General features: G+C 41.0%; 1 protein-coding gene across 4 annotated transcripts in view; it reads right to left on the reverse strand.

Moving 5' to 3' along the window:
- The window catches only part of Mtus2 (microtubule associated scaffold protein 2), a 573,095-nt gene that overhangs the window by 130,626 nt on the left and 420,572 nt on the right, over positions 1–21,897 (reverse strand). For all 4 annotated transcript variants that reach the window (XM_074043623.1, XM_074043621.1, XM_074043622.1 and 1 more), the window contains exon 8: positions 6,837–7,048. In XM_074043623.1, the coding sequence (XP_073899724.1) occupies positions 6,837–7,048 (212 nt within the window). The remainder of the gene's footprint in view (positions 1–6,836; positions 7,049–21,897) is intronic.

Here is a 21,897-nt window from a genome sequence, read left to right on the forward strand (position 1 = left end):
GGGTTTGAACTCAGGGCCTCATGCTTGCTAAGGCAGGTGCTCTACCACTTGAGCCACTCCTGCCAGCACAGAGTCCTAAGAGAAGAAGTGGACACTTGACTGGCGGGGGGAGGACATTACTTCTGTGACACATAACATTCTTTCAGAGCAATGGCCACTGGAACCATCAATTTACCTTCCATTTACCTCCTCACCAATGTTGCCCGTCATATTCTCTGCCGATGCTCTCAGATATGGCAACCTAAATGCCCACATTGTCTTTAAGCCTTGGTATTCAAGATAAATTAAGGGAAGAGAGCATAACCACAGAGCACTGTTGAGGCTCAGCATGCTATACTGCATGGCCCTTTTTAGGGTCTAGGGTGCTACAATTCTGATCAGGTGCTTACCACTGACAGGCCTCACTCGGGGAAAATGTCTCTGAAACTGTAGGTTCTGTGGCTGTTGGACATAATGACTTCCCTCCTGATTTTGGAGACTGAGGTCAGATATTCATCCTGATGAATCCCTGAATTTAAAATCTGAATGCATTAAATGACTAAAGCAAGTGATTGTTCATTTAATTTTTTTTGGTGGAACTAGGGTTTGAACTCAGGGCTTTGCAACTTGCAAAGCAGGTGCTCTACTGCTTGAGTCACACCTCCAGTCCATTTTGCTCTGGTCATTTTGGAGATGGAGTCTTGCAAACTAATCCCCCCACTCCAACCAGCGCTGGCCTCAAACTGCGATCTTCCCTATCTCAGCCTCCAGGACAGCAAGGATTACAGGCATGAGTCACCAGTGCCTGGTTCAAGAGCGTTTATTGTATAAAAGGATTCTACCTCTGTCTCTTCTCTTCTCTCCTTTAATACCTTACCCTGCCCTGAAGGAGGCAGATGCTGTGGAACATTACAGAGGAGCCTGGTCAGATCTATGATCTATGGGGAGCTTGCCATGTTATAGAGGAATCACTGTGCTTATATTAAAAGAGCAAACAAACTAAAAAACAGCTCTCCATGCCTAAATCTCTATTCATAAGCCATTAGCCAGTGTACCCAGTGCTTATAGATAGTGAGGGGACCTCATTTTGCAGGCAGCAATTTTGATGTTTCCTTCCTACATATGCTCTTCCTTCCTCTTCACTCACTCCAGCTCCCCTCCTCCTCCCCAGGCTGCCTCTTCCCAGTCTCCTCCAGTTCAGAGATCAACCTTCCCTGGGCACACAGCTCCTCCTTCACACATGGCAACAGGCCAAAAATCGCCTTAGGTCACTTCCTGTTACATGAGTGTAAGTGTTAGACATTTAAGATTACTGTTTCACTTGTTTTGCAATTGTATATATATTTCCCCCTTCTTAACTACATCAAAAGCACTCTGAAGGTTGGGAGACAGGGAGAGGTAACACCATCAGGGAGTGGAAAAGCACGGGTATTGGGTGTGGACTGACCTGTCTTTCTCTCTTGAATCTATCACTTTCTAATTATGTTGTCTTCAGAGGGATACACAAGCACCTCAAGCCTCAGTTTCCCCAAGTGTCACAAAAATAATATCTCCAACAGTTAGAGGGATTTTGTGAGTGTTAAAATATGTATGCAAAGAGCCTCGGGTAGCAGCACCAGTGTTATTTAGGAGCTCTGCTTTTAACTCTTTTGGATTCTCCACAGACCTCTTCTTATGTTGATGAAAATTCTCTGCTAACACAAGGGAAATGAGGCTGAAAGACTGAAGTTAAAATACATGATATATGTTAAACTACATACCCTAGCTAACAACAACAAAACAAATAGAAAGCAAATATGGTGGAATGTTAGTGTTAAATATAGACAATCAGTGTTTGGGTGGTGTTCTTTCTACACATTTGTATTTAAAAAAAATTAAAACATTTGCAGTAAAAGATAGTAAAAGCAATAACTTTGGGAAGAAAGAGGTTGATACATTTTTAGTTTGTGTGTATGTTGTGTGTGTGTGTGTGTGTGTGTGTGTGTGTGTTAGAGGGAGAGAGGGAGAGAGAGAGAATGGGGTTTGAACTCAGTAGAGTGAAAAGCAGGCACTCTACTACTTGAACCACAGTCCATTTTGCTCTGGTTATTTTGGAGACGGACAAACTATTTGCCCAGGCTGACCTCTAACTGTGATCCTCCTGATTTCAGCCTCCCAAGTAGTATGACAGGTGTGAGTCACTGGTCCCTGGCACATTACTAATTTTTTTTTTTTAAGCACAAAGTTACAGCTTGGACCTGGAAGGTCCTTCAAAGGCCTGTATATTAAATACTTGGGCCCCAGGGCGGTGCCATTGGAAGGCAGTGGAACCTTTAAGACAGAGGGTGTGTGTGAGGGTAGGTAAGACACCTAAAAAATTAGCTAGCATTTGTTGCCCTCAATGCAGAGAAACTAAAATAGATACCTTAAAAGCAACTGAGGCCAATAGGAGAAGGGGACCAGGAACTAGAGAAAAGGTGAGATTAAAAAAAAATTAACCTAGAAGGTAACACCCACGCACAGGAAATCAATGTGAGTCAATGCCCTGTATAGCTATCCTTATCTCAACCAGCAAAAACCCTTGTTCCTTCCTATTATTGCTTATACTCTCTCTACAACAAAATTAGAAACAAGGGCAAAATAGTCTCTGCCAGGTATTGAGGGGGTAGGGGGCAGAGGGAGGGGGCAGAGTGGGTGGTAAGGGAGGGGGTGGGGGCAGGGGGGAGAAATGACCCAAGCCTTGTATGCACATATGAATAATAAAACAATAAAAATTAAAAAAAAACAAAAACAAAAGTAATAAAAACAAAATGTTAATGTCTTTAAAAAAAGAAAAAAGAGGGCCCAGGGGGAGGTCTTCAGGTAACTGGGGGCATGTCTCTGAGGGCACTGCAGGACTCCAGTCCCATCCTCTGTCCTCTTTCACTTTTTGCTCCCTGGCTCCTGGCGTGAGTGCTTTGCTCCATCCTATACTCCTGTGATGTGTTTCTTCACTGTAAGCCCAAAGCAACAGTGCCAACCAGCCATGGCCTGAATATTCAAGACTATGAGCCAAGATGAACATTTGCTCTTGATAAGCTGTTACAGCAATAAAAGCTGACTAAGACTGTATAAAAATGTTTGACGTTAATTTTCATGACTTTTCTGTCTAAATAGTAACTAAAAAGCAATTAAAAACCATCTTCATAAAGTTAATGATAAAAATGACAAAAATATAAAATATGTTGAACAAATATGATAGATCTTATTAAAATAAAATGACAAAAAATACAACCTCAGTGTAGCAAATATAAAACTTGATTCGATGCTACAAGGAGGAACAAACTACTTTGCATGTACCGTAGGACCACCACCTGGATTGTTTCACGTGTTGACCACCAGGGGTGCTAAAGAGTAGCATTCTCAGCAACCACATCCAAGAGAAAGATTTAAACCACTCAACTTGACCCTGAGAAGTGTGAGCCCTGGAAAGTCACACTCATTACTACATGGTCTGGGAGTATGGACTTCAGCAGGTCTGTTGGCCTGGCGAGGAACATGCCTTGCTATAGGGGCAGAGCTCCCAGGAACCAGCGAGTGTGAAGTTGTGTTGGCACCTCCATGTGGCATCTTAGCATCCCTGGACACAGGGCTGAGGCTGTGTCAGGGCTGCAAACGTACAGCTACTCTGCCAGGAGCTGTAAGCAAGGGCAGAAATGGGAGATTCTTATCATTACGTCTTATACGTAATGAGACGTATTTTCAATACGTCCTTAATGGAAACAAATTCAAGGAAAAAAAAACAAAGACTGGAGGAACTAAAGAACTAGATTAGAAAAATCCTTTCCATTCTTAAAATCTGCCCAAGGCCAAACCATCTATGTACTGATGATACAGGCCAAGCATCCCTTATCTGAAATGTTTGGGACCAGAGGTATTTCAGATTTCAGATATTTTTGGATTTCAGGTTTTGGAATATTTGCGTATACATGATGAGTTATTTTGGGATTTGGGTCCCAAGTCTAAACACAAAGCTCACTATGTTTCATGTACACCTTATACACAGTGACAATGGCAGGCTCACAGAGGGGCAGGGTCTTGCTCTGTGGAGGCGGAGGTGCCATGTATTTTTAGCTACCACTGCACCTCTCCCCCCTCCTCCATGCTTTCTAGATGAGCATACTATGGAGTACAAAAGGCCCATGTGCATTACTTACAGGATGGAGCGTGGGTGGTCTTCTAACCAGATGCACAAAGGGAGGCTGCATTTTGGGACTGTCTATAGAGATCATGCTTCTTCATGGCCAAACTGCTTGGTGGTGACCATTTCTCACAAACGATAGCAGTATATCTGTTTCCCAGAGTGACATGGGCACCTGTGGCTCCCTAGAACTCAAATCTTCAGGGGATCTGTCATTGGAGGTTTCAACACACCTGCCTCTGTAATGTCAGGTGCTCCACCCCATGTCTGACCTCCTGGTCTAATTTGGTGTTATTGGAAAACCACATAGAACAGCTGACAACCTATGTGGAACTCAATATGATGCTCAATTAGAGGCTTTTCTTGTGTGTTTTAAACCACATTCTTTTTTTTTTTTCCTGGAATTTATCTAGAGAAAGAGTAGAGATCAGGAAGACAGAAAAGGATGCAGGGTGCAGGTGGTGAGATGCCATGATCATTTTAGAGACCCATCTGGAGTTGCTGGTTATGACTTACTGAAAAGTCAATGAAATTCATGTCCATTGTCCATCTTGCTGATGGGTCATGCCAAACACAGTGCAGTAGTATGGAGGTATGATGGAGGTGCCTACAAACTACCTGCTATATCTTTTGGGTCTCCAATTAAGACCCATGTATATGGTGCACGGAGATCAAACTCTCAGCCCATGGGCCAACAAGGGGTTTTCCTAGGGCATAGAAATGCAAAACTACATGGACCCCACCCTTAATTTTGGCACAGTTACTCTCCATTTGCCATGATTCTATAAGTACCAGACACTCTGACTCGTAATACACAACATATATTACCATGTGTTCTATTGGCACCTACTGACATGTCTACCCACGCGACACTTTCATCGAAGGTTTGATAGGATTGTGTGGAAGGAGGAGGTTCACAGAAGGCAGAGTAACAATGTAATTGTGATCACTGAGCTTCAGTGAACACTATTTTCTTCTCTTTATTGAAGACCTGACAGACCACAGAAACTATACATCCAACCAAAGGAAAATGGATCATCAAAAATGATCCATTTTTTCCACAGCAAACAGGCTGCTTTAGCACCTCAAAAATGTGTGGAACTGAAAATTTTGCAGGGGTGGAGGATGGCCACTTGTCACTCACATTTGACATCAACATGACCAGGAAAGATATGAAATCCAAATCGGTAATTTACTGCTGTTGTTAAATTTGTTTGGAGAGGAGACTGAAGTTATCAGTAAAACTGAAATTTTCATGCTATCTATTCATCTTGTCATGCCTTAGAACAGCAAAATGATAAATGGCTCTTTCTGCTGAAAGCTTTAAGCAAAAACAAAAAAGTACTATGAAAAAACCCAGAAGCACAGGCTTCTATATCGGAGATTAGGAAAGGAATAGAATATCAAAAAAAAAAAAAAAGAAAGAAACACAAAGAATCCTCATACTTTAAGGTTCAGATTTTTAAAGGAAGAAGGCAGTGGACAATACTTAATATTCTTCTGTTTTTCTTCTTTAAATTAGCCAGACCTTTAGTTAGTTCACTTTCTTATTCAGAGGGCATTTCTATTTCCTCCCACCTACAGATATGAGAAGGTACATACATAAATTCAAAGTGATCACTCATGGTTGTGGTTTGTCTCCCCCAAGACTCAGGTTGAAATTTGGTTACCAGGGTAGTGGCATTGGGAAGGTGGGTCCTTTAAGAAGGATTGGTGTGTTTTCTCAAGACTGGATGCCACTTCTACAGATTAGTTTTTGAGAGAGTGGGCTGCTACAGAGTGGCTCAGTTCCTTCACTCCTTCCCTTTCCTTGCCCATGCTCACTTGCCATCCTGTGTCCTGCCATGATGTTAGACTGAAGAAAGGCACTCACTAGAAGGCTAGTGAATGGCAGCACCAGGCTCTTGACTTTCCAGTTTCAGAACTGTAAGCCCAAACAAATATTTTTAAAATTAAATTACCCAACCTTGGATGTTCTGTTACAGCAATAAAAAATGGACTAAGACTTTCCTAATATTTAAATCTCCAAGGTAAATGCTCTTTTTTGCCCCCAAGCACACCTTGGCTACCTGAAGTTGGAGCACCAGTGCAGTCAGATACCAGGCTGCTGCCACGCAATCTCCAGACCACAGTGAGAAGCTGGGAAGTTGAAATATTTCATGGCTAATCACAGACTCACGTCCAGTTGGCCCCAGGAGCCCTAGACATTCACTGAGAACAAAGCAATACTCCCTGCATTTTCAGAGACACTGAGGATACGGGGGTACCACACCTTCCCCATGCTGCTTTCTGGACACTGTGAGCAGGCCACTGCTGAGAACCCTGGCCTGCACATCCCACACCCCATCTGCAGCCTCGCCTCGATAGGAAATGAGAACTAGCAGCATCCCTTAAAAACACAGCCAGCCTCCATTGTCTTCAAGGATCGCACTTCAAAAACGTTCATGTGTACCTTTTTCATCCTTTTTTATGTAATTTTCTCTTTTGAGGCCGAGGTTATTTATCATTCTTCCCAAAACAGTTTTTTTGACACCAAGAATAAACTTGGCTCCTTATACATCATAGGATGCTACAGAAGATTCCATATGAATCTTCTGGCAACACTTTCCCTCCGCCCCCCAATGGCCACCACTTTTTACTCCCTACCCCAATGTCCCCAAACAAGAAACCCTTCAACATTCAGCAAACGTGGTCTCACCTTTCCAAAGAAATGCTGAGTGGCCACAGCCAGCACATCGAAGCCACAGATCGCCCTCCTCAGCTCGCCCTGCATGAGGCCGAGCTGCCTGGCCTGCCGCTCACACCTGTCCTTCAGCCGCTGGACCAGCTGTCGCTCAGCCTCCCGGGCTTGCACGTCGGGCTTGGGGGCAAACCCATTTCGAGGTGCTGTGGTTCTCTGCTTTGGGTACCCTATTTAAAAAAAAAAAGGGCAATTTGTTTTGATTTTGTTGTTTTGAGACAAGATCTTGTCATGTAGCCTAGGCTGGCCTCAAACTCATGATCCTCCTTTGTGCTTGGATCAGAGCCAGGCACCACCACACCAGCCAGCCCCATTCATTTGAGAAAAGACATTCCACACAAATGCGAGAACTGCTTCTGCTTACAGAAAGAGTTCATCAGGAGCAAGTGGAGAGAAGGAATAGCTCGTGGCTTGTAATTTTAAGTCTTAAAAAGCAAAACAAACAGGGACTTAACATTATTTACTCTGCTTACACGGGTCTAAGTGCAAGTTTTATACTTGGAAAAATAATAACACATAAAAATCACTAAATTTACTCTTCCTTCCAACACCTCCTCTAGACCTGCTTAGAGAGATGGAAGTAGGTAGGTGTGTTTTGTTTTTTGCTGCTTTTTTTTTTTCTTAAAGGGGATTACTCTTGGAAAGTGTCTAACGGGAAATGAATCAAACAATGCAGATAGAAGCCAGACTTATGACAACGCAACACCTCTCCATCGGGCACAGGAGGGTGATCCGTACCCATCCTTTCCTTTAGATGGTTGCTTTTGTGACACTTTTCTTCAATATAAGGTTTAAGTCACCACCCAGGTCATCTCTGCTCTAGGGACTTCTGACTAAATTTCAGCACAATGTTCTGACAGATCCCCTGTAACATGATCCCCCAATATGACTTCATACCACTTTCACAGCTAAGGTGTGAAAGCCACACTCACCCTCACCTTGCTTCTTCTCATGCCTCACTCTACCACATTCAGAATGATCTTCACGGAGACATGAGACGTGAACCCTTTGTGTGCTCGCCTCTGTAGCAAGAAGGAAGCCCACACTCTTTACCCTGCCTGAAAAGTGCCTGCCAGGAAAACATGAGGTGCCATAGGAGCCAGGAGCTCCACCTGGGTTCAAGGGCAAGGTCAGGGGAGGCTTATGGAAAGGAGACTTTTGAAGTGAGTTTGAAGGAGGTAAGGAAGAATTCCAGGAAAGAGCACAGAGGCCCATCATGGTCAAGAGTTCATGGGTGAACAGGCATCTTCCTGGCATTGTCATCCAGAGGCTCAGAGAGACCTTGTACCCACAGACAGTGAGAGAACCTTGTGGGGGCCATGGCCTTACATCCCAAAGGTAGATTCTGCTCTTTGCTCAAGCAGGTCATCTGGTGACACTGACAGCACAGTCATGAATTCCCTTTCATATTTCAAGTGTTCTAATTTCTTCTTCTGTCTTTTCTCCCTTTCCAAAACATCAGGGAGAAAAACCACAAAACATCAGAAAATGACAGCTTTTCAATTCCTGGTACATCAACACCCAGGGCAGCAATGTGTTGTGAATACACAAGAGGCCTCATTTTTAAAGGGAAAAGTTGTTCGTGCATCTAAATAATTTTGATTGTTAATTTAATGGTACCGTGCTCATTTTAATTAAATCTTCTTCTCTTAACAATTCATCAGAGATGGCAAGGTGACCTCACATACAACATAGCTTATGTTATTGTGACTTATTCTCATTTTGCTGAATGAGAAATTAAAGCTTGTTAGAAACTATCTTTATGAGATCAGAGTACATAGTGTTCCAGAAACTTCACTTGCATGTTGTAGTTTTTCTCAGTCCAGAAAACAAAACAAAGATATAACTACCCCAAACCACCAGCAACAAAAGGCGAGCGATTTCACCACCTGAACTCTAAGACAAGTCGAAGCCCTAACTAAAGTAGACTTTTCCCCACAGTTTTTGACTGTCATTTCACTGTTGTGGCTGGTGCGTTTATGCAACACTCCAGTGCTTTAATTAATGAGTTGAGGCACCAGGTGTCTGACACCATTACAACAGAAAGAATTTCTCTGGGAAATCTGAAGGAAATAAGGAAACTTACTTCCAGCTCAGTAGGTTAAAGCTAATTGCCATTTATGGTACACAGAGCTGCCTCTGAGCTTGTGGACTTGGTGCACTCACACTGTCCCTATATTTTTAGCTGTCACATTTATTCCCTGGTAGACTCGCTCTTACAATCTACTATCTTTAAAATTATTAATATTATTATAAATTTTTATGGCGCTAGGGATTGAACCCAGTTCCTCACAGATGCTAGGCAAGCTCTCTACCAACTGAGCTACATCTTTAATTAAAAGTTATTATCACCGTTGTCTTCATCATCATCACCTTACTATACTCAGTGGTAAATGGATAGTATAAAAGGAGTCTGTACAGTCTTATTATTGGCAGTTACTTTGATATTGGTGTCATTATTATATTGCTTTTACTCACACACTCAGAATTCCAGTGTTCTTTTGAACACAGCAGAGTCAGCTCACATTTCTACCCCTAAGGCCACCCAATGACTGGTGTCCTGAGCCAAGACAGAGGCTCCCCTAAGAACATCAGTTTTTGGGATCAACACATCAAACAAAAGTTTAGCTGCTTTGTGACACCAAAGTACCTTATTAAACCAGTCTTTTTTGGGACCCCTGGTTGGCTTGTACCATGACACACATTCACTGTCATGGCATGATGAAGGAAGGCCCAGTGCCCAGAACTAAGACTTCAAGAAGGAAAAGCTGAGAAGTGAAGTTGGTTGTGGAGTTCTCTGCTGCCTTTAGTTGAAAAGGGCCCCATCATCTCCTAAATACACTTGGTCCTCTGTGTCCACAGGTTCTGTATCTGAGGAACTAACCAACAGCCAATGGAGTTTTTTTCCTCTAAACGATATGGTCTAGTAGCTATTTACATAGCACTTACATTGTAGATATTACAAATAATCTAGACATAATTTAAAGTAAACAGGTGGATTGTGTAGGTTCTCTATAAACACAATGGCATTTTATTTAAGGGACTTTAGCATCTGCAGATTTTGATATCAAAGGGGGATCTTGGGACCCATCCCCCATGGACCCTGAGGACAACTTTCTATCAAATTTAACTGTGCCTAGGACTAGTAATTATTTTTACTGTTGGTGGCATATTTTTAAACTTCACTAAAACAGTATTTTAACTCCTTTCATGTCCAACCACTTGTCAGACCTAAAAAGGATGATCCTAAAGTGGCTTCCATGCCACCTTGGGGACAGAGACCTTATGTTGAAAGTAGACAAAAGACAGTTATGCAGACTGTGTCATCTGTAGCAGAGCAGGTGTCTGCTCTTGCTTTCTTCTCTCAAAGCCAGCACATAAAGAAGCAAAGATGCCAATCTGCTTAGGAAGTAAGGGGCTAGTTGGGTGAGCAGATGGAAAGCTACTGCAGGGTGATGGAGCCCACAGAGCTCACAGGTGCTAGGGTAGTAAGGGTGGCGTGACCACTCCTGACCTCTGATACTGTGTTTCTCAGGAAAAGCCACATGCAGACTTTGCAGGAGGGGCATGCCATGTCCCCTGAAGTCACCTCAGACTTGGGATACTTATCACTATCTCTTCCTTGCCCCTGTCAGTACTGAGGCTGCTTTTGCTAAGGGTTAAGGGTCAAGGCCGCCATGCGGGCAGGGAGAATGTACTCATCTGTGTGTGGACTTCCCAAGAAATCCAAGCTCTGGTCTCCTGTAACAGTGCTGATCTTCCTGATTTTCACCTGGAGGGATGAGGAGACTGAGATGAATGGATAAAGATCTCCAACACAGGGCTTATTGATGGTTTTGGAGTCTTTAAATAAAGTGAAAGATAAAGTGGAAACATCACTTTTGGACTGATTGGCTCTTATACACTTCCCAGCTATTTAAAAATTTATATTTATTTTTAACTGATAGATAAAACAGAGGCTTCGTGCATGCTAGGCAAGTGCTCTACCACTGAGCTACACCCCAGCCCCTATGTGATGTTTTGATACATGAATACATTGTATAATGTTTAAATCAAGGTAAATATATTATCTTCTCAAACATTTATCATTTCTCTGTGGTGAAATACTCAAAATCCTTTCTTCTAGTTTTTCTCCCCCCTTTTTTTTTGAGGTAGGATTTCTCTCTCTCTCTCTCTCTCTCTCTCTCTCTTTCTCTGAGGTTTGAACTTAGGGCCTAGTGTTTGCTAGGCATGCACTCAACCACTTGAACCATGCCTCATCCCTCTTTTAGCTTTTTTGAAATACACAGTAGATTACTGCCATCTGTAATAACAGTAGTTGATTGTACATTAGCACACCAGAGCTTCTTACTCCTGTCTAACTGTAACTTAGTGCCCACTGACCAATTTCTCTGTATCCTTCTCTCCTCTGTGTTCTCCCCACCTTCTGGTAACCACCATTCTACTCTCAGCTCCTATGAGATCAACTTTTTTAGATTTCACACAAGTGAGATCATAAGGTACTTGTTTTTCTGTGCCTGGATTATTTCACTTAACATAATGTTCTCTAATCATTTATGCTATTGTTAATAACAGCATTTCATTCTTTTTTTATGGCTGAATAATGTTTTGTTGTATATGCAGATAGCAGAATGTTTCATATATATATATATATATATATACACATATATATACATATATCTCACATTTTCTTATCACTCACCTATTGACCAACACTTAGGTTGACTCCATACCTTGGATATTGTGAATAGTGCCACAGTAAACATGGGAGTGTAGCTTTTGTTTCAACATACCTATTTAATTTCCTTTGGATATATAAGCAGTAGTGGATTGCTAGATTATGTGGTAGTTCCATTTCTAATATTTTGAGGGACCTCCATACCGATTAACATAATGGTATACTAATTTACAATCCTATCAGCAGTGTGCAAGGGTTCCCTTTTCCCAACTGTAAAAGAACCTCATTCCCAATGACCTCTCCCAGATGAGCCATATGACAGTGTCTTGCCATGACTATAGACAGCTGACTTCATATGTGTGCTTCATGTCATGTGTTTTGTGGGGAACCAAAATATCTGACCATTTTATTGGGCACTTCCTCTGTGACTGGTTTAAGGCCCAGTGGGACAGGCAAAGGTTTAAAGCCTTTCCTTGGCCTCTAGCCAACCATTATCTGACAGGGGCCAAGCCAGGTCAGATCTGACTCCCTGCCCTCAGGGTTCTTCCACGTCAGCCCCTGCTGGGCTACTCTACATCTCCAGCACATCTCACAGGTTGGGATGCATGGTCTAAATCCAGAGGATCCTCCATTATCCTTCTAGTTTCTTACTGGCTGCATAAAGTCAGGGCAGGGCAGATGGAATCCATGGTGATACTAGTGACAACTGTCAGCTCAGAGGTCTCTGGGGAAGGCCAGTAACTGGGCACCATCATGAAGGTGAATGCCAGCAGTTTGCGTGCAAAGGCTGAGCTGTGAACAACTTGCGTGGGGAGGCTGAGCACTTGAAAATGGAAAGAAAATATTAAAAATTCATCTGCAGCCATCTGGTCACTGTCCAGAGGACTGCACTGGATGGGAAAGCTTGGTTTCATTTTGAAGCTGGAATGCTTAATGGATGCAATAACCAACAGTGCCACAGTGGAACCTGCATATTTACAACATCAGAGAAAGCCTGTGACCTTCACACTTGTAAACAAGAAGTGAGATAATTATGGGACACAGCTTTGATAGCTTTGACAGCCTCTCAGTTTAGGGAAAAGTGCTTCATGAATTTGGTCAACATCATAACAGACAGTGGGCATCCCAAGGGGCACATGAGCCGAGTTCTTCATGGACTCAGGCAGGGCTTCATATTTACTAAACAAATCTAAACATAGTTCAGAAAAATTTCCTTGCAGCACATTATTTTCCTGGGGTTGGCTAGTGATGGGGAAAGGCGAGGAGCAGGTGGCACAGGGTGAGACCCTCCCAGCCAGTCCTAAGTTTGGGTGAGGGCAAGATGATCAACTGGGCAGCCCCCAGCCCTACAATAAATAAGTGTCTGTATATCCTGGAGAAGGCAGAAATTTGTGTTTCTCACCCCAAGGAAGGAGCACATTCTTTTCTGTTTTGATGTAGAGGGGAACAAAAAGATAGGAAGATATATCAAAGGTTTCCAAAGCCAATGAAGAAAAATTTCTTTAAAAAGTCTACTCTTAAAAAGGCTAAAGATGGTGACTAGAGGGAGGAAGCAGACAGTGTGAGCTCCATAAATCAAAAATCTTGCTGAGACACTGGAGCCACACTTGGCAGAAAAAAAAACCACCAAGAAGAAGCAAAACTCCAACACCCAGAACCCCTAGCCTGTACAAAGCTTCTCCATGGCCACGTTACACTGAGAAACCAGGAGGGCTCCTGTGCCGCCAGATGCTGGCTGCAAACCTGCTTGGGAGACGCAGAACAACAGGTGAGCAAATAAGGGGCATGCGGTATTCCCACAGCTAACCCTGGGGTAAACCAGAATAGCCCCCTGGACAGACTGATCCCCACCCTGCAAAAAAAAAAAACTGGATAATAAACAAGGAACTGAAAAAGACACACAACAGAAGGGTCAAGGGGCACTCAGTGCACTGGAGAAGGGGGGAGAGGCAAGGAGCTGAACTCCGTGTGATCTTTCAGTAAACAAACCTAGAAAGGCAGAAAGGCTGACAGTAGGAGGTGGATGAGCTGCTGCCTGAAATAGGGCAGATAGTGGTCCACAAAGCTCGTCTCCTGACCCAACCACCTAGTGAGACTACGACAGAGCTATTGCTTAAATACCAACACCAGGACTGGATGCTGAAGGAGTAACACCAGAACTACTAAGACTGAAATTCTATTGCTTCTGAACCTGGAATTATTTTTCTTTCTCTCTAAGTGTTTGTCTTGTTCACTGTTTGTTTGTCCACCACCTCTCCCTGTTGATTTCTTTGATTCTCTACTTTTTTTCTTTCTTTTTCTTTTTTTTCTTTCTGTCTTGGTTTCATTAGTTTTCCTATTGTAAGTTAGCTAATACTAAATTACTCACAGACCAGGGACAGAAACAGTTACCAACTAGAATGATGGGAAGACGAAAAAAGAATGGAAACCACTCTTCCCCCCAAAATAAATTAGTATGGGATTCAGAGGAAAAGGAAGAAAATGAATACTCAGTTCCAGACTCCAACAAAACAAAGATAGACTATCCCAAGGAACCCAACAAAGCCCACAAGAACACCCTGCAAGAAAGAGAAATCCTGCAAGAAATCACCGAGAATTTCATGGAGATGTTACTAGACAAGGTCAACCAAAATGTACAGGAGGTACTCAAGAAATTCCAAGAAAATAAAAATAAAGAATATGAGAAGATACAAAAACAAATAAGTGAACTCATAGGAGCCCAAAATAAATACCAAAGTGAAACAGAGAACACCATAAATATAGAAATAAATGAATTAAGCACAATATTAAAGACAATATTAAAGAGGAAGTGACCCATGATATGGAAAACCTCAGAAAAAAGAATGAAACAGAAGTACAAAATATAATAGAAGGCCACTCCAGCAGACTAAAACAAGCAGAAGACAGACTCCCAGAACTTGCAGATGAAATGGAAATTAAAGGAAAAACTGAAGAGCTATTAGTCAAACAACTCAAGACCTGTGAAAGGAATATGCAAGAACTCACTGACTTCATCAAAAGACCAAACTTGAGAATCATGGGCATTGAAGAAGGAGAAGAGGTGCAAGCAAAAGGCATTAGTAATATATTCAACAAAATAATAACAGAAAATTTCCCAAATCTAGAGAAAACTATGCCCATTCAGATACAGGAAGCCTCCAGGACACCAAACAAACTTGACCAAAATAGAACCACCCCATGACATATTATCATTAAAACAAGCACAGAGAATAGAGAAAGAATACTGAAGGCTGTAAGAGAGAAAAAACAAGTAACATACAAAGGTACACTGATCAATATCACAGCAGATTTCTCAACCAAAACCTTAAAAGCAAGAAGAGCTTGGGGTGAGATCTTCCAGGAACTGAAAGAAAATAACTTCAACCCTAGGATACTCTACCCAGCAAAACTATCTATTCAAAATAGATAGAGCAATAAAAGTCTTCCACAATAAGCAGAAACTAAAACAATGTATGACCACCACACCACCACTACAAAAGATTCTCCAAGGAATTCTGCACACAGAAAATGAAAGTATACAAAACCATGAGGGGACAGGCAGCACCAAACCACAGGAGAAGAAAAAGCAAGAAAGTAGAGAGTAACATTGACTCAGCTGCACACAATTAAATGCTTAATCAACAAAGACAACTACATGACAGGAATCACCACATACCTATCAATACTAACACTGAATGTTAACGGACTTAACTCCCCCATCAAAAGACACCATTTGGCAAACTGGATTAAAAAGGAAGATCCAACAATTTGTTGCCTACAGGAGACCCACTTCATTGACATAAATAAGCACTGCCTTAGGGTGAAAGGCTGGAAGAAGATTTACCAAGTCGATAGCCCCTGATAACAGGCAGGAATCGCAACACTTATCTTGGACAAAGTAGATTTCAAACCTACATTGATCAAACAAGATAAAGACAGACACTACATACTAATAAAAGGGGAAATACACCAAAAGGAAATAACAATTGTCAACCTATATGCACCCAATGTCAATGCACCCAATTTCATCAAACATACTCTGAAGGACCTAAAAGCATACATAGACTCCAACACAGTGGTAGTGGGAGACTTTAATACCCACCATCAGCAATAGATAGGTCATCCAAACAAAAAAATCAGTAAAGAAATCCTAGATCTAAATCACACCATAGATCAAATGGACCTAACTAACATCTATAGAATAGTTCATCCAACTTCTGCACAATATACATTCTTCTCAGCAGCCCATGGAACCTTCTCCAAAATTGATCATATCTTAGGACACAAAGCAAGCCTCAGCAAATATAAGAAAATAGAAATAATCCCATGCATTCTATCTGATCACAATGCATTAAAACTAGAACTCAACAACAAAAACAACAGTAGAAAACATGCAAACAATTGGAAGCTGAACAACACATTGCTCAATGATCAATGGGTCATTGATGAAATAAAAGAAGAAATTAAAAGGTTCCTGGAGTTAATGAAAATGAAAACACAAACTACCGGAACCTATGGGACACAGCAAAGGCAGTCCTAAGAGGAAAGTTTATAGCCATGAATGCATATATTAAAAGGACAGAAAGATCTCAAATCAATGACTTAATGCTTCATCTCAAACTCTTAGAAAAACAAGAACAAGCAAATCCCAAACACAAGCAGAAGGAGAGAAATAATAAAAATAAGAGCTGAAATCAATGAAATAGAAACAAACAAACAAACAAACAAAAAAACCATACAAAGAATCAATGAAACAAAAAGTTGGTTCTTTGAAAAAATAAGTAAGATTGACAGACCCCTGGCAAACCTGACTAAAGTAAGGAGAGAAAAAACCCAAATCAGTAAAATCAGAAATGCAAAAGGGGAGATAAAACAAACACCATGGAAATCCAGGAAATCATCAGAGACTACATTGAGAAACTATATTCTAATACATTTGAAAATCTTGAAGAAATAGGCAGATTTCTAGACTTATGACTATCCAAAATTGAACCAAGAGGAAATTAATCACCTGAATAGATCTATAACACAAAATGAAATTGAAGCAGCAATAAAGAGTCTCCCAAAAAAGAAAAGTCCAGGACGTGATGGATTCTCCGCTGAATTCTATCAGAACTTTAAAGAAGAACTAATACCAACCCTCCTTAAACTGTTCCATGAAATAGAAAGGGAAGGAAAACTGCCTAACTCATTTTATGAAGCCAGTATTACACTCATCCCAAAACCAGACAAAGACACCCCCAAAAAGGAGAACTATAGGCCAATCTCCTTAATGAACACTGATGCAAAAATCCTCAATAAAATAATGGCAAACTGAATTCAACAACACATCAGAAAGATCATTCACCATGATCACAATGGCTTCATCCCAGGGATGCAGGGTGGTTCAACATATGCAAATCTATAAATGTAATAGAGCACATCAATAGAAGCAAAGACAAAATCCACTTGATCATCTCAATTGATGCAGAAAAAGCCTTCAACAAGATCCAACACCACTTCATGATAAAAACTCTAAGAAAACTAGGAATAGAAGGAAAGTACCTCAACATTATAAAAGCTATATATGACAAACCTACAGCCAACATCATACTTAATGATGAAAAACTGAAACTATTTCCCCTAAAATCAGGAATGAGACAAGGGTGCCCACTATCCCCACTCCTATTCAGCATAGTACTGGAATTCCTAGCCAGAGCAATTAGGCAAGAAGAAGAAATAAAAGGAACACAAATAGGTAAAGAAATATCCCTATTTGCAGATGACATGATCCTATACCTTAAAGACCCAAAAAACTCTACCCCAAAACTCCTAGACACCATAAACAGCTACGGCAAGTTGGCAGGATACAAAATCAACTTACAAAAATCATTAGCAGTTCTATACACCAATAATGAACAAACTGAGAAAGAATATATGGAAACAATTCCATTTACAGTAGCATCAAAAAAATCAAATACCTAGGAGTAAACTTAACAAAGGGTGTGAATGACCTCTACAAGGAAAACTATAAACCCCTGAAAAAAGAGATTGAGGAAGACTATAGAAGGTGGAGAGATCTCCCATGTTCATGGATAGGTAGAATCAACATAGTAAAAATAGCTATGCTACCAAAAGCAATCTACATGTTTAGTGCAATTCCCATCAAAATCCCAATGACACTCATCACAGAGATTAAAAAATCTACCCTAAAATTCATTTGGAAACACAAGAGACCATGAATAGCCAAGGCAATACTCAGCAAGAAGAGCAATGCAGGAGGTATCACAATACCAACTTCAAACTATATTACAAAGCAATAGCAATAAAAACAGCATGGTACTGGCACAAAAACACACATGAAGATCAGTGGAACAGAATAGAGGACCCGGATATGAATCCACACAACTATGCCCACCTTATTTTTGACAAAGGCACCAAAAATATACAATGGAGAAAAGACACCCTCTTCAACAAATGTTGTTGGGAAAAGTGGTTATCCATCTGCAAAAAACTGAAACGAGATCCATGATTATCACCCTGAACTAGTATCAACTCAAAATGGATCAAGGACTTTAATATCAGACCAGAAACTCTGAAGTAGGTACAGGAAAGAGCAGGAAACAGTCTGGAAGTAATAGGTATGGGCAAGGACTTCCTCAATAGAATCCCAGCAGCTTGGCAACTTAGACTTCATAAAATTCTAAAGCTTCATAAAATTAAAAAGCTTCTGCACAACAAACAAAATGGTCTCTAAACTGAAGAGACCAAAATATTCTCCAGCTATACATCAGACAAAGGACTGATAATCAGAATATATAGGGAACTTAAAAAATTAAACTCTCCCCAAATCAATGAACCAATAAAGAAATGGGTAACTGAACTAAACAGAACTTTTTCAAAAGAAGAAATTCAAATGGCCAAAAAAAAAAAACATAAAAAAATGCTCACCATCTCTAGCCATAAAGGAAATGCAAATCAAAACCACACTCACACCTGTGAGATTCCACCTCACCCCTGTTCGAATAGCCATCATCAAAACACCACCAACAACAGGTGTTGGCGAGGATGTGGGAAAAAGGAACCCTGCTGATGGGAATGCAAGATAGTGAAACCACTCTGGAAAAAAATTTGGAGGCTTCTTAAAAATCTAAATATAGATCTGCCATATGATCCAGCAATCCCACTCCTGGGGATATAACCAAAAGAATGGGACACAGGTTACTCCAGAGGCACCTGCACACCCATGTTTATTGCAGCACTATTCACAATAGCCAAGTTATGGGAACAGCCAAGATGCCCCACTACTGATGAATGGATTGAGAAAATGTGGTATTTATATACAATGGAATTCTACTCAGCCATGAAGAAGAATGAAATCTTATCATTCTCAAGTAAATGGATGGAATAGGAGAACATCATTCTGAGCAAGGTTAGCCAGGCTCAGAAGACCAAAAATTGTATGTTCTTCCTCATATGCGGACTTTATATCTAGGGCAAATGCAGCGATGTGGTTGGACTTGGGTCACATGACAAGAGGAGAGCACACACTTGGGATAGGTAGAAAACCCAAAACATGAAACTGTTTGATATCCCCACTGCAGAGGACCTAATACAGAAACCTTAAAGCAACAGAGGTCAATATGAGAAGGGGATCAGGAACTAGTGCAAAGATCAGGTAGAGATGAATCAACTTGGGTTGTTACACATTTGTACATGGAAGCAATGCTAGGAATCTCTCTGTATAGCTATCCTTACCTCAACTAGCAAAAACACTTTGTCTTTCTTATTATTCTATGTCTTCTCTTCAACAAAATTAGAGATAAGAGGCAAAACAGGTTCTGCCTGGAATCGAGGGTGGTTGGGGGAAGAGAGAGGGGGTTGGGGGTAGGGGAAGCAGTGGCCCAAACAATGTATGCACATGTGAATAAATGAATAAAAAAAGTCTACTCTTTAGACAAAATAAATATTGGTACAAAATATTCTCCTGTTCAGAAAAATTATTATTTATAAAAAGTACAAGTTCTATTTGTCTGAACTTTTTCTTTCTTCAAGTATAAAAAATAGTGGCTTTAATAATGTCATGTGAATTGCCAGATTTTTATATTTAAAAAATGTCATACTGTTGTGGCCAAAATGCACAAGGGTATTATTCTATAGACATTATGGAAGAAAGCACAAGGATCCCTGATGTCAGGAACAAATGAGACGGGCCTACAACTGCCTCCACTGATTGCTGGGGTCAGGCAAGAAGCCAGGGGACTAAGGTGGAGCCTGGAGGTTTCCAGTCAGTCCTAAGTTAAGAAGATGAAGTTGAGCACTCAAGGAGGTCAGAGTTTATAAGGCAGGCTACCAAAAGGGCAAAAGTCCACAGAGAAAGAGAACTGGAGATCTGAAGTGGGTCCCCTGGAATTTCAGTCAGGTTCTGATCCTATGAAGCATCCTATGAAAGAAGCTCCCTACCCTGGGGAAAGGATCCTGTGAAGGATTAGAGGGACAAACCTTAGAGCTCACTGAAGGCCAGAAATAGATCCTTTTCCCACCACCCTGAGAGGAACACCTCAAAATTCACGGTGTTCTGAAAGTAATTGCCCAGTGAGGCTGAAATGGAATACTCCAAATGATCAAATCTTTCCCAAATAATGCAACTTTGTTCAAGAACAAAGTCCAAAATATTATAGAAACAAAATACATCTAGTACCCAAAAAGGTAGAATACATAATATCTAGCATCTAAAAATATTCTCAGGCACACATAGAAACAGGGGCACAGGAACCACAAGAAGAAGATGCAACTCACTGAAATGGACCAAGAAATGAGAGATGATGGAATTGCTAGACAAGGCTATTAAAACAATTATTGTATATTTCTATGCTTAAGAAGTAAAGAGATGACTATCAAGACAAGAAGATAAAAAAGGCCTAGAGATAAAACCCTCATTGTCTGAGACAAAAAATACAGTGGATGAGATTAAGAGAAGATTAGATACTGTTCTTAAGAAATGATTAGAGAGATGAATGCTCCTAGCAACATTACTTATAGTATCCCCAACGTGAAAAAACCCCAAATATCTATAATGATGCATGGAAAAAATAAAATGTGGTAGATCCATACAGTGTAATATTATTCAGCCATCAAAAGGTAAGAAATACCATGACATAGATGGTCCTTAAAAACATGATGCTAAGTGAAAGAAACCAATCTAAGAACCACTTACTGGATGGTTCTATTAACATGAAATATCCGGAGTAGGCAAATCCATAAAACAGAAAGCAGACTCATGGTTGCCAAGGACTAAGCTAAGAGTGGAATGGTAGTGACTGCCAGTTTATTTTAGGGGCAATGAAAATATTCGGGAATTAGTGATGATGGTTGAACAATCTTGTGAATTACTAAAACTCGCTGAATTGTGCAATTTAAAAGAATGAATTTTATGACAGTTGGATTATATCTCAACTAATAAAAAAGACTCAACAGGATATTTTGATAGGTACATGTGAACATCAGGATATTTTATTGCCATTTTGTCACCCATCTTTACCATAACACTGCAGAACAGATTCAATTCACGTTTTACAGAAGAAGCCACCAGGGCTTATAGGAATCGTGTCATTTCCCCAAGGTCTCACATCATGTGAGTCACTGAGTCAGGATTTGAACCAGTTCAATACATGTTGGGTCAAGCCAACCCAGTGACTCGTAGAAGGTACAGGGGAAGAGTTTCAAGTGAAGGCAACTAAGGACAGATGCACATTCACAGATGCAAGGAGATGTCACAGAGTCAAAAGAAGAAAAGAGTTTCAGGAAGAATATGTCAAATGCCATAGAGATAGATAAGGAATGGGACATATCTATTAAGACTTAATAACCAAAAGGTTATTAGTAGCCTTTGCAGGAGCAGGATCAGTGAAATGGCAGGGGTGGGGGAACGCAGCCAGCAATGGGTAGAGGAGTCATCTGTAAACTGCTATAGTTTGGATGTTGAGTGTCCACTGAAGGCCCAGGTATTAAAACTGGTCCTCAGGGTGGCGCTATTGGGAGGTGGTGGAACCTTCAGGAGACAGGCCGAGTGGGGATCCTTAGGTCACTGGGGGAGTATACTTGGAGGGGAGTGTAGAACCCTGGCACTTTCCTCTTCCCATTGTTTGCTCCTTGGCTTCTGATGGGAGTGGTTTTGCTCCACCATGATGCACTTCCCTACCACAGGCCCAAAAGCTATGAGACTAATTGGTCATGGACTGGAACCTCTGAAACCTAAGTTAATTATTTTAGGTAATTTGTTATAGTGACAAAAAGCTGACTGGCACATAGATGACAGGACAGAGACAGGAAACATGAACAATTCTTTCCTCAGGTGTGCCC

This window comes from Castor canadensis, chromosome 10, assembly GCF_047511655.1.
Source record: "Castor canadensis chromosome 10, mCasCan1.hap1v2, whole genome shotgun sequence".
Lineage (NCBI taxonomy): Eukaryota > Metazoa > Chordata > Mammalia > Rodentia > Castoridae > Castor > Castor canadensis.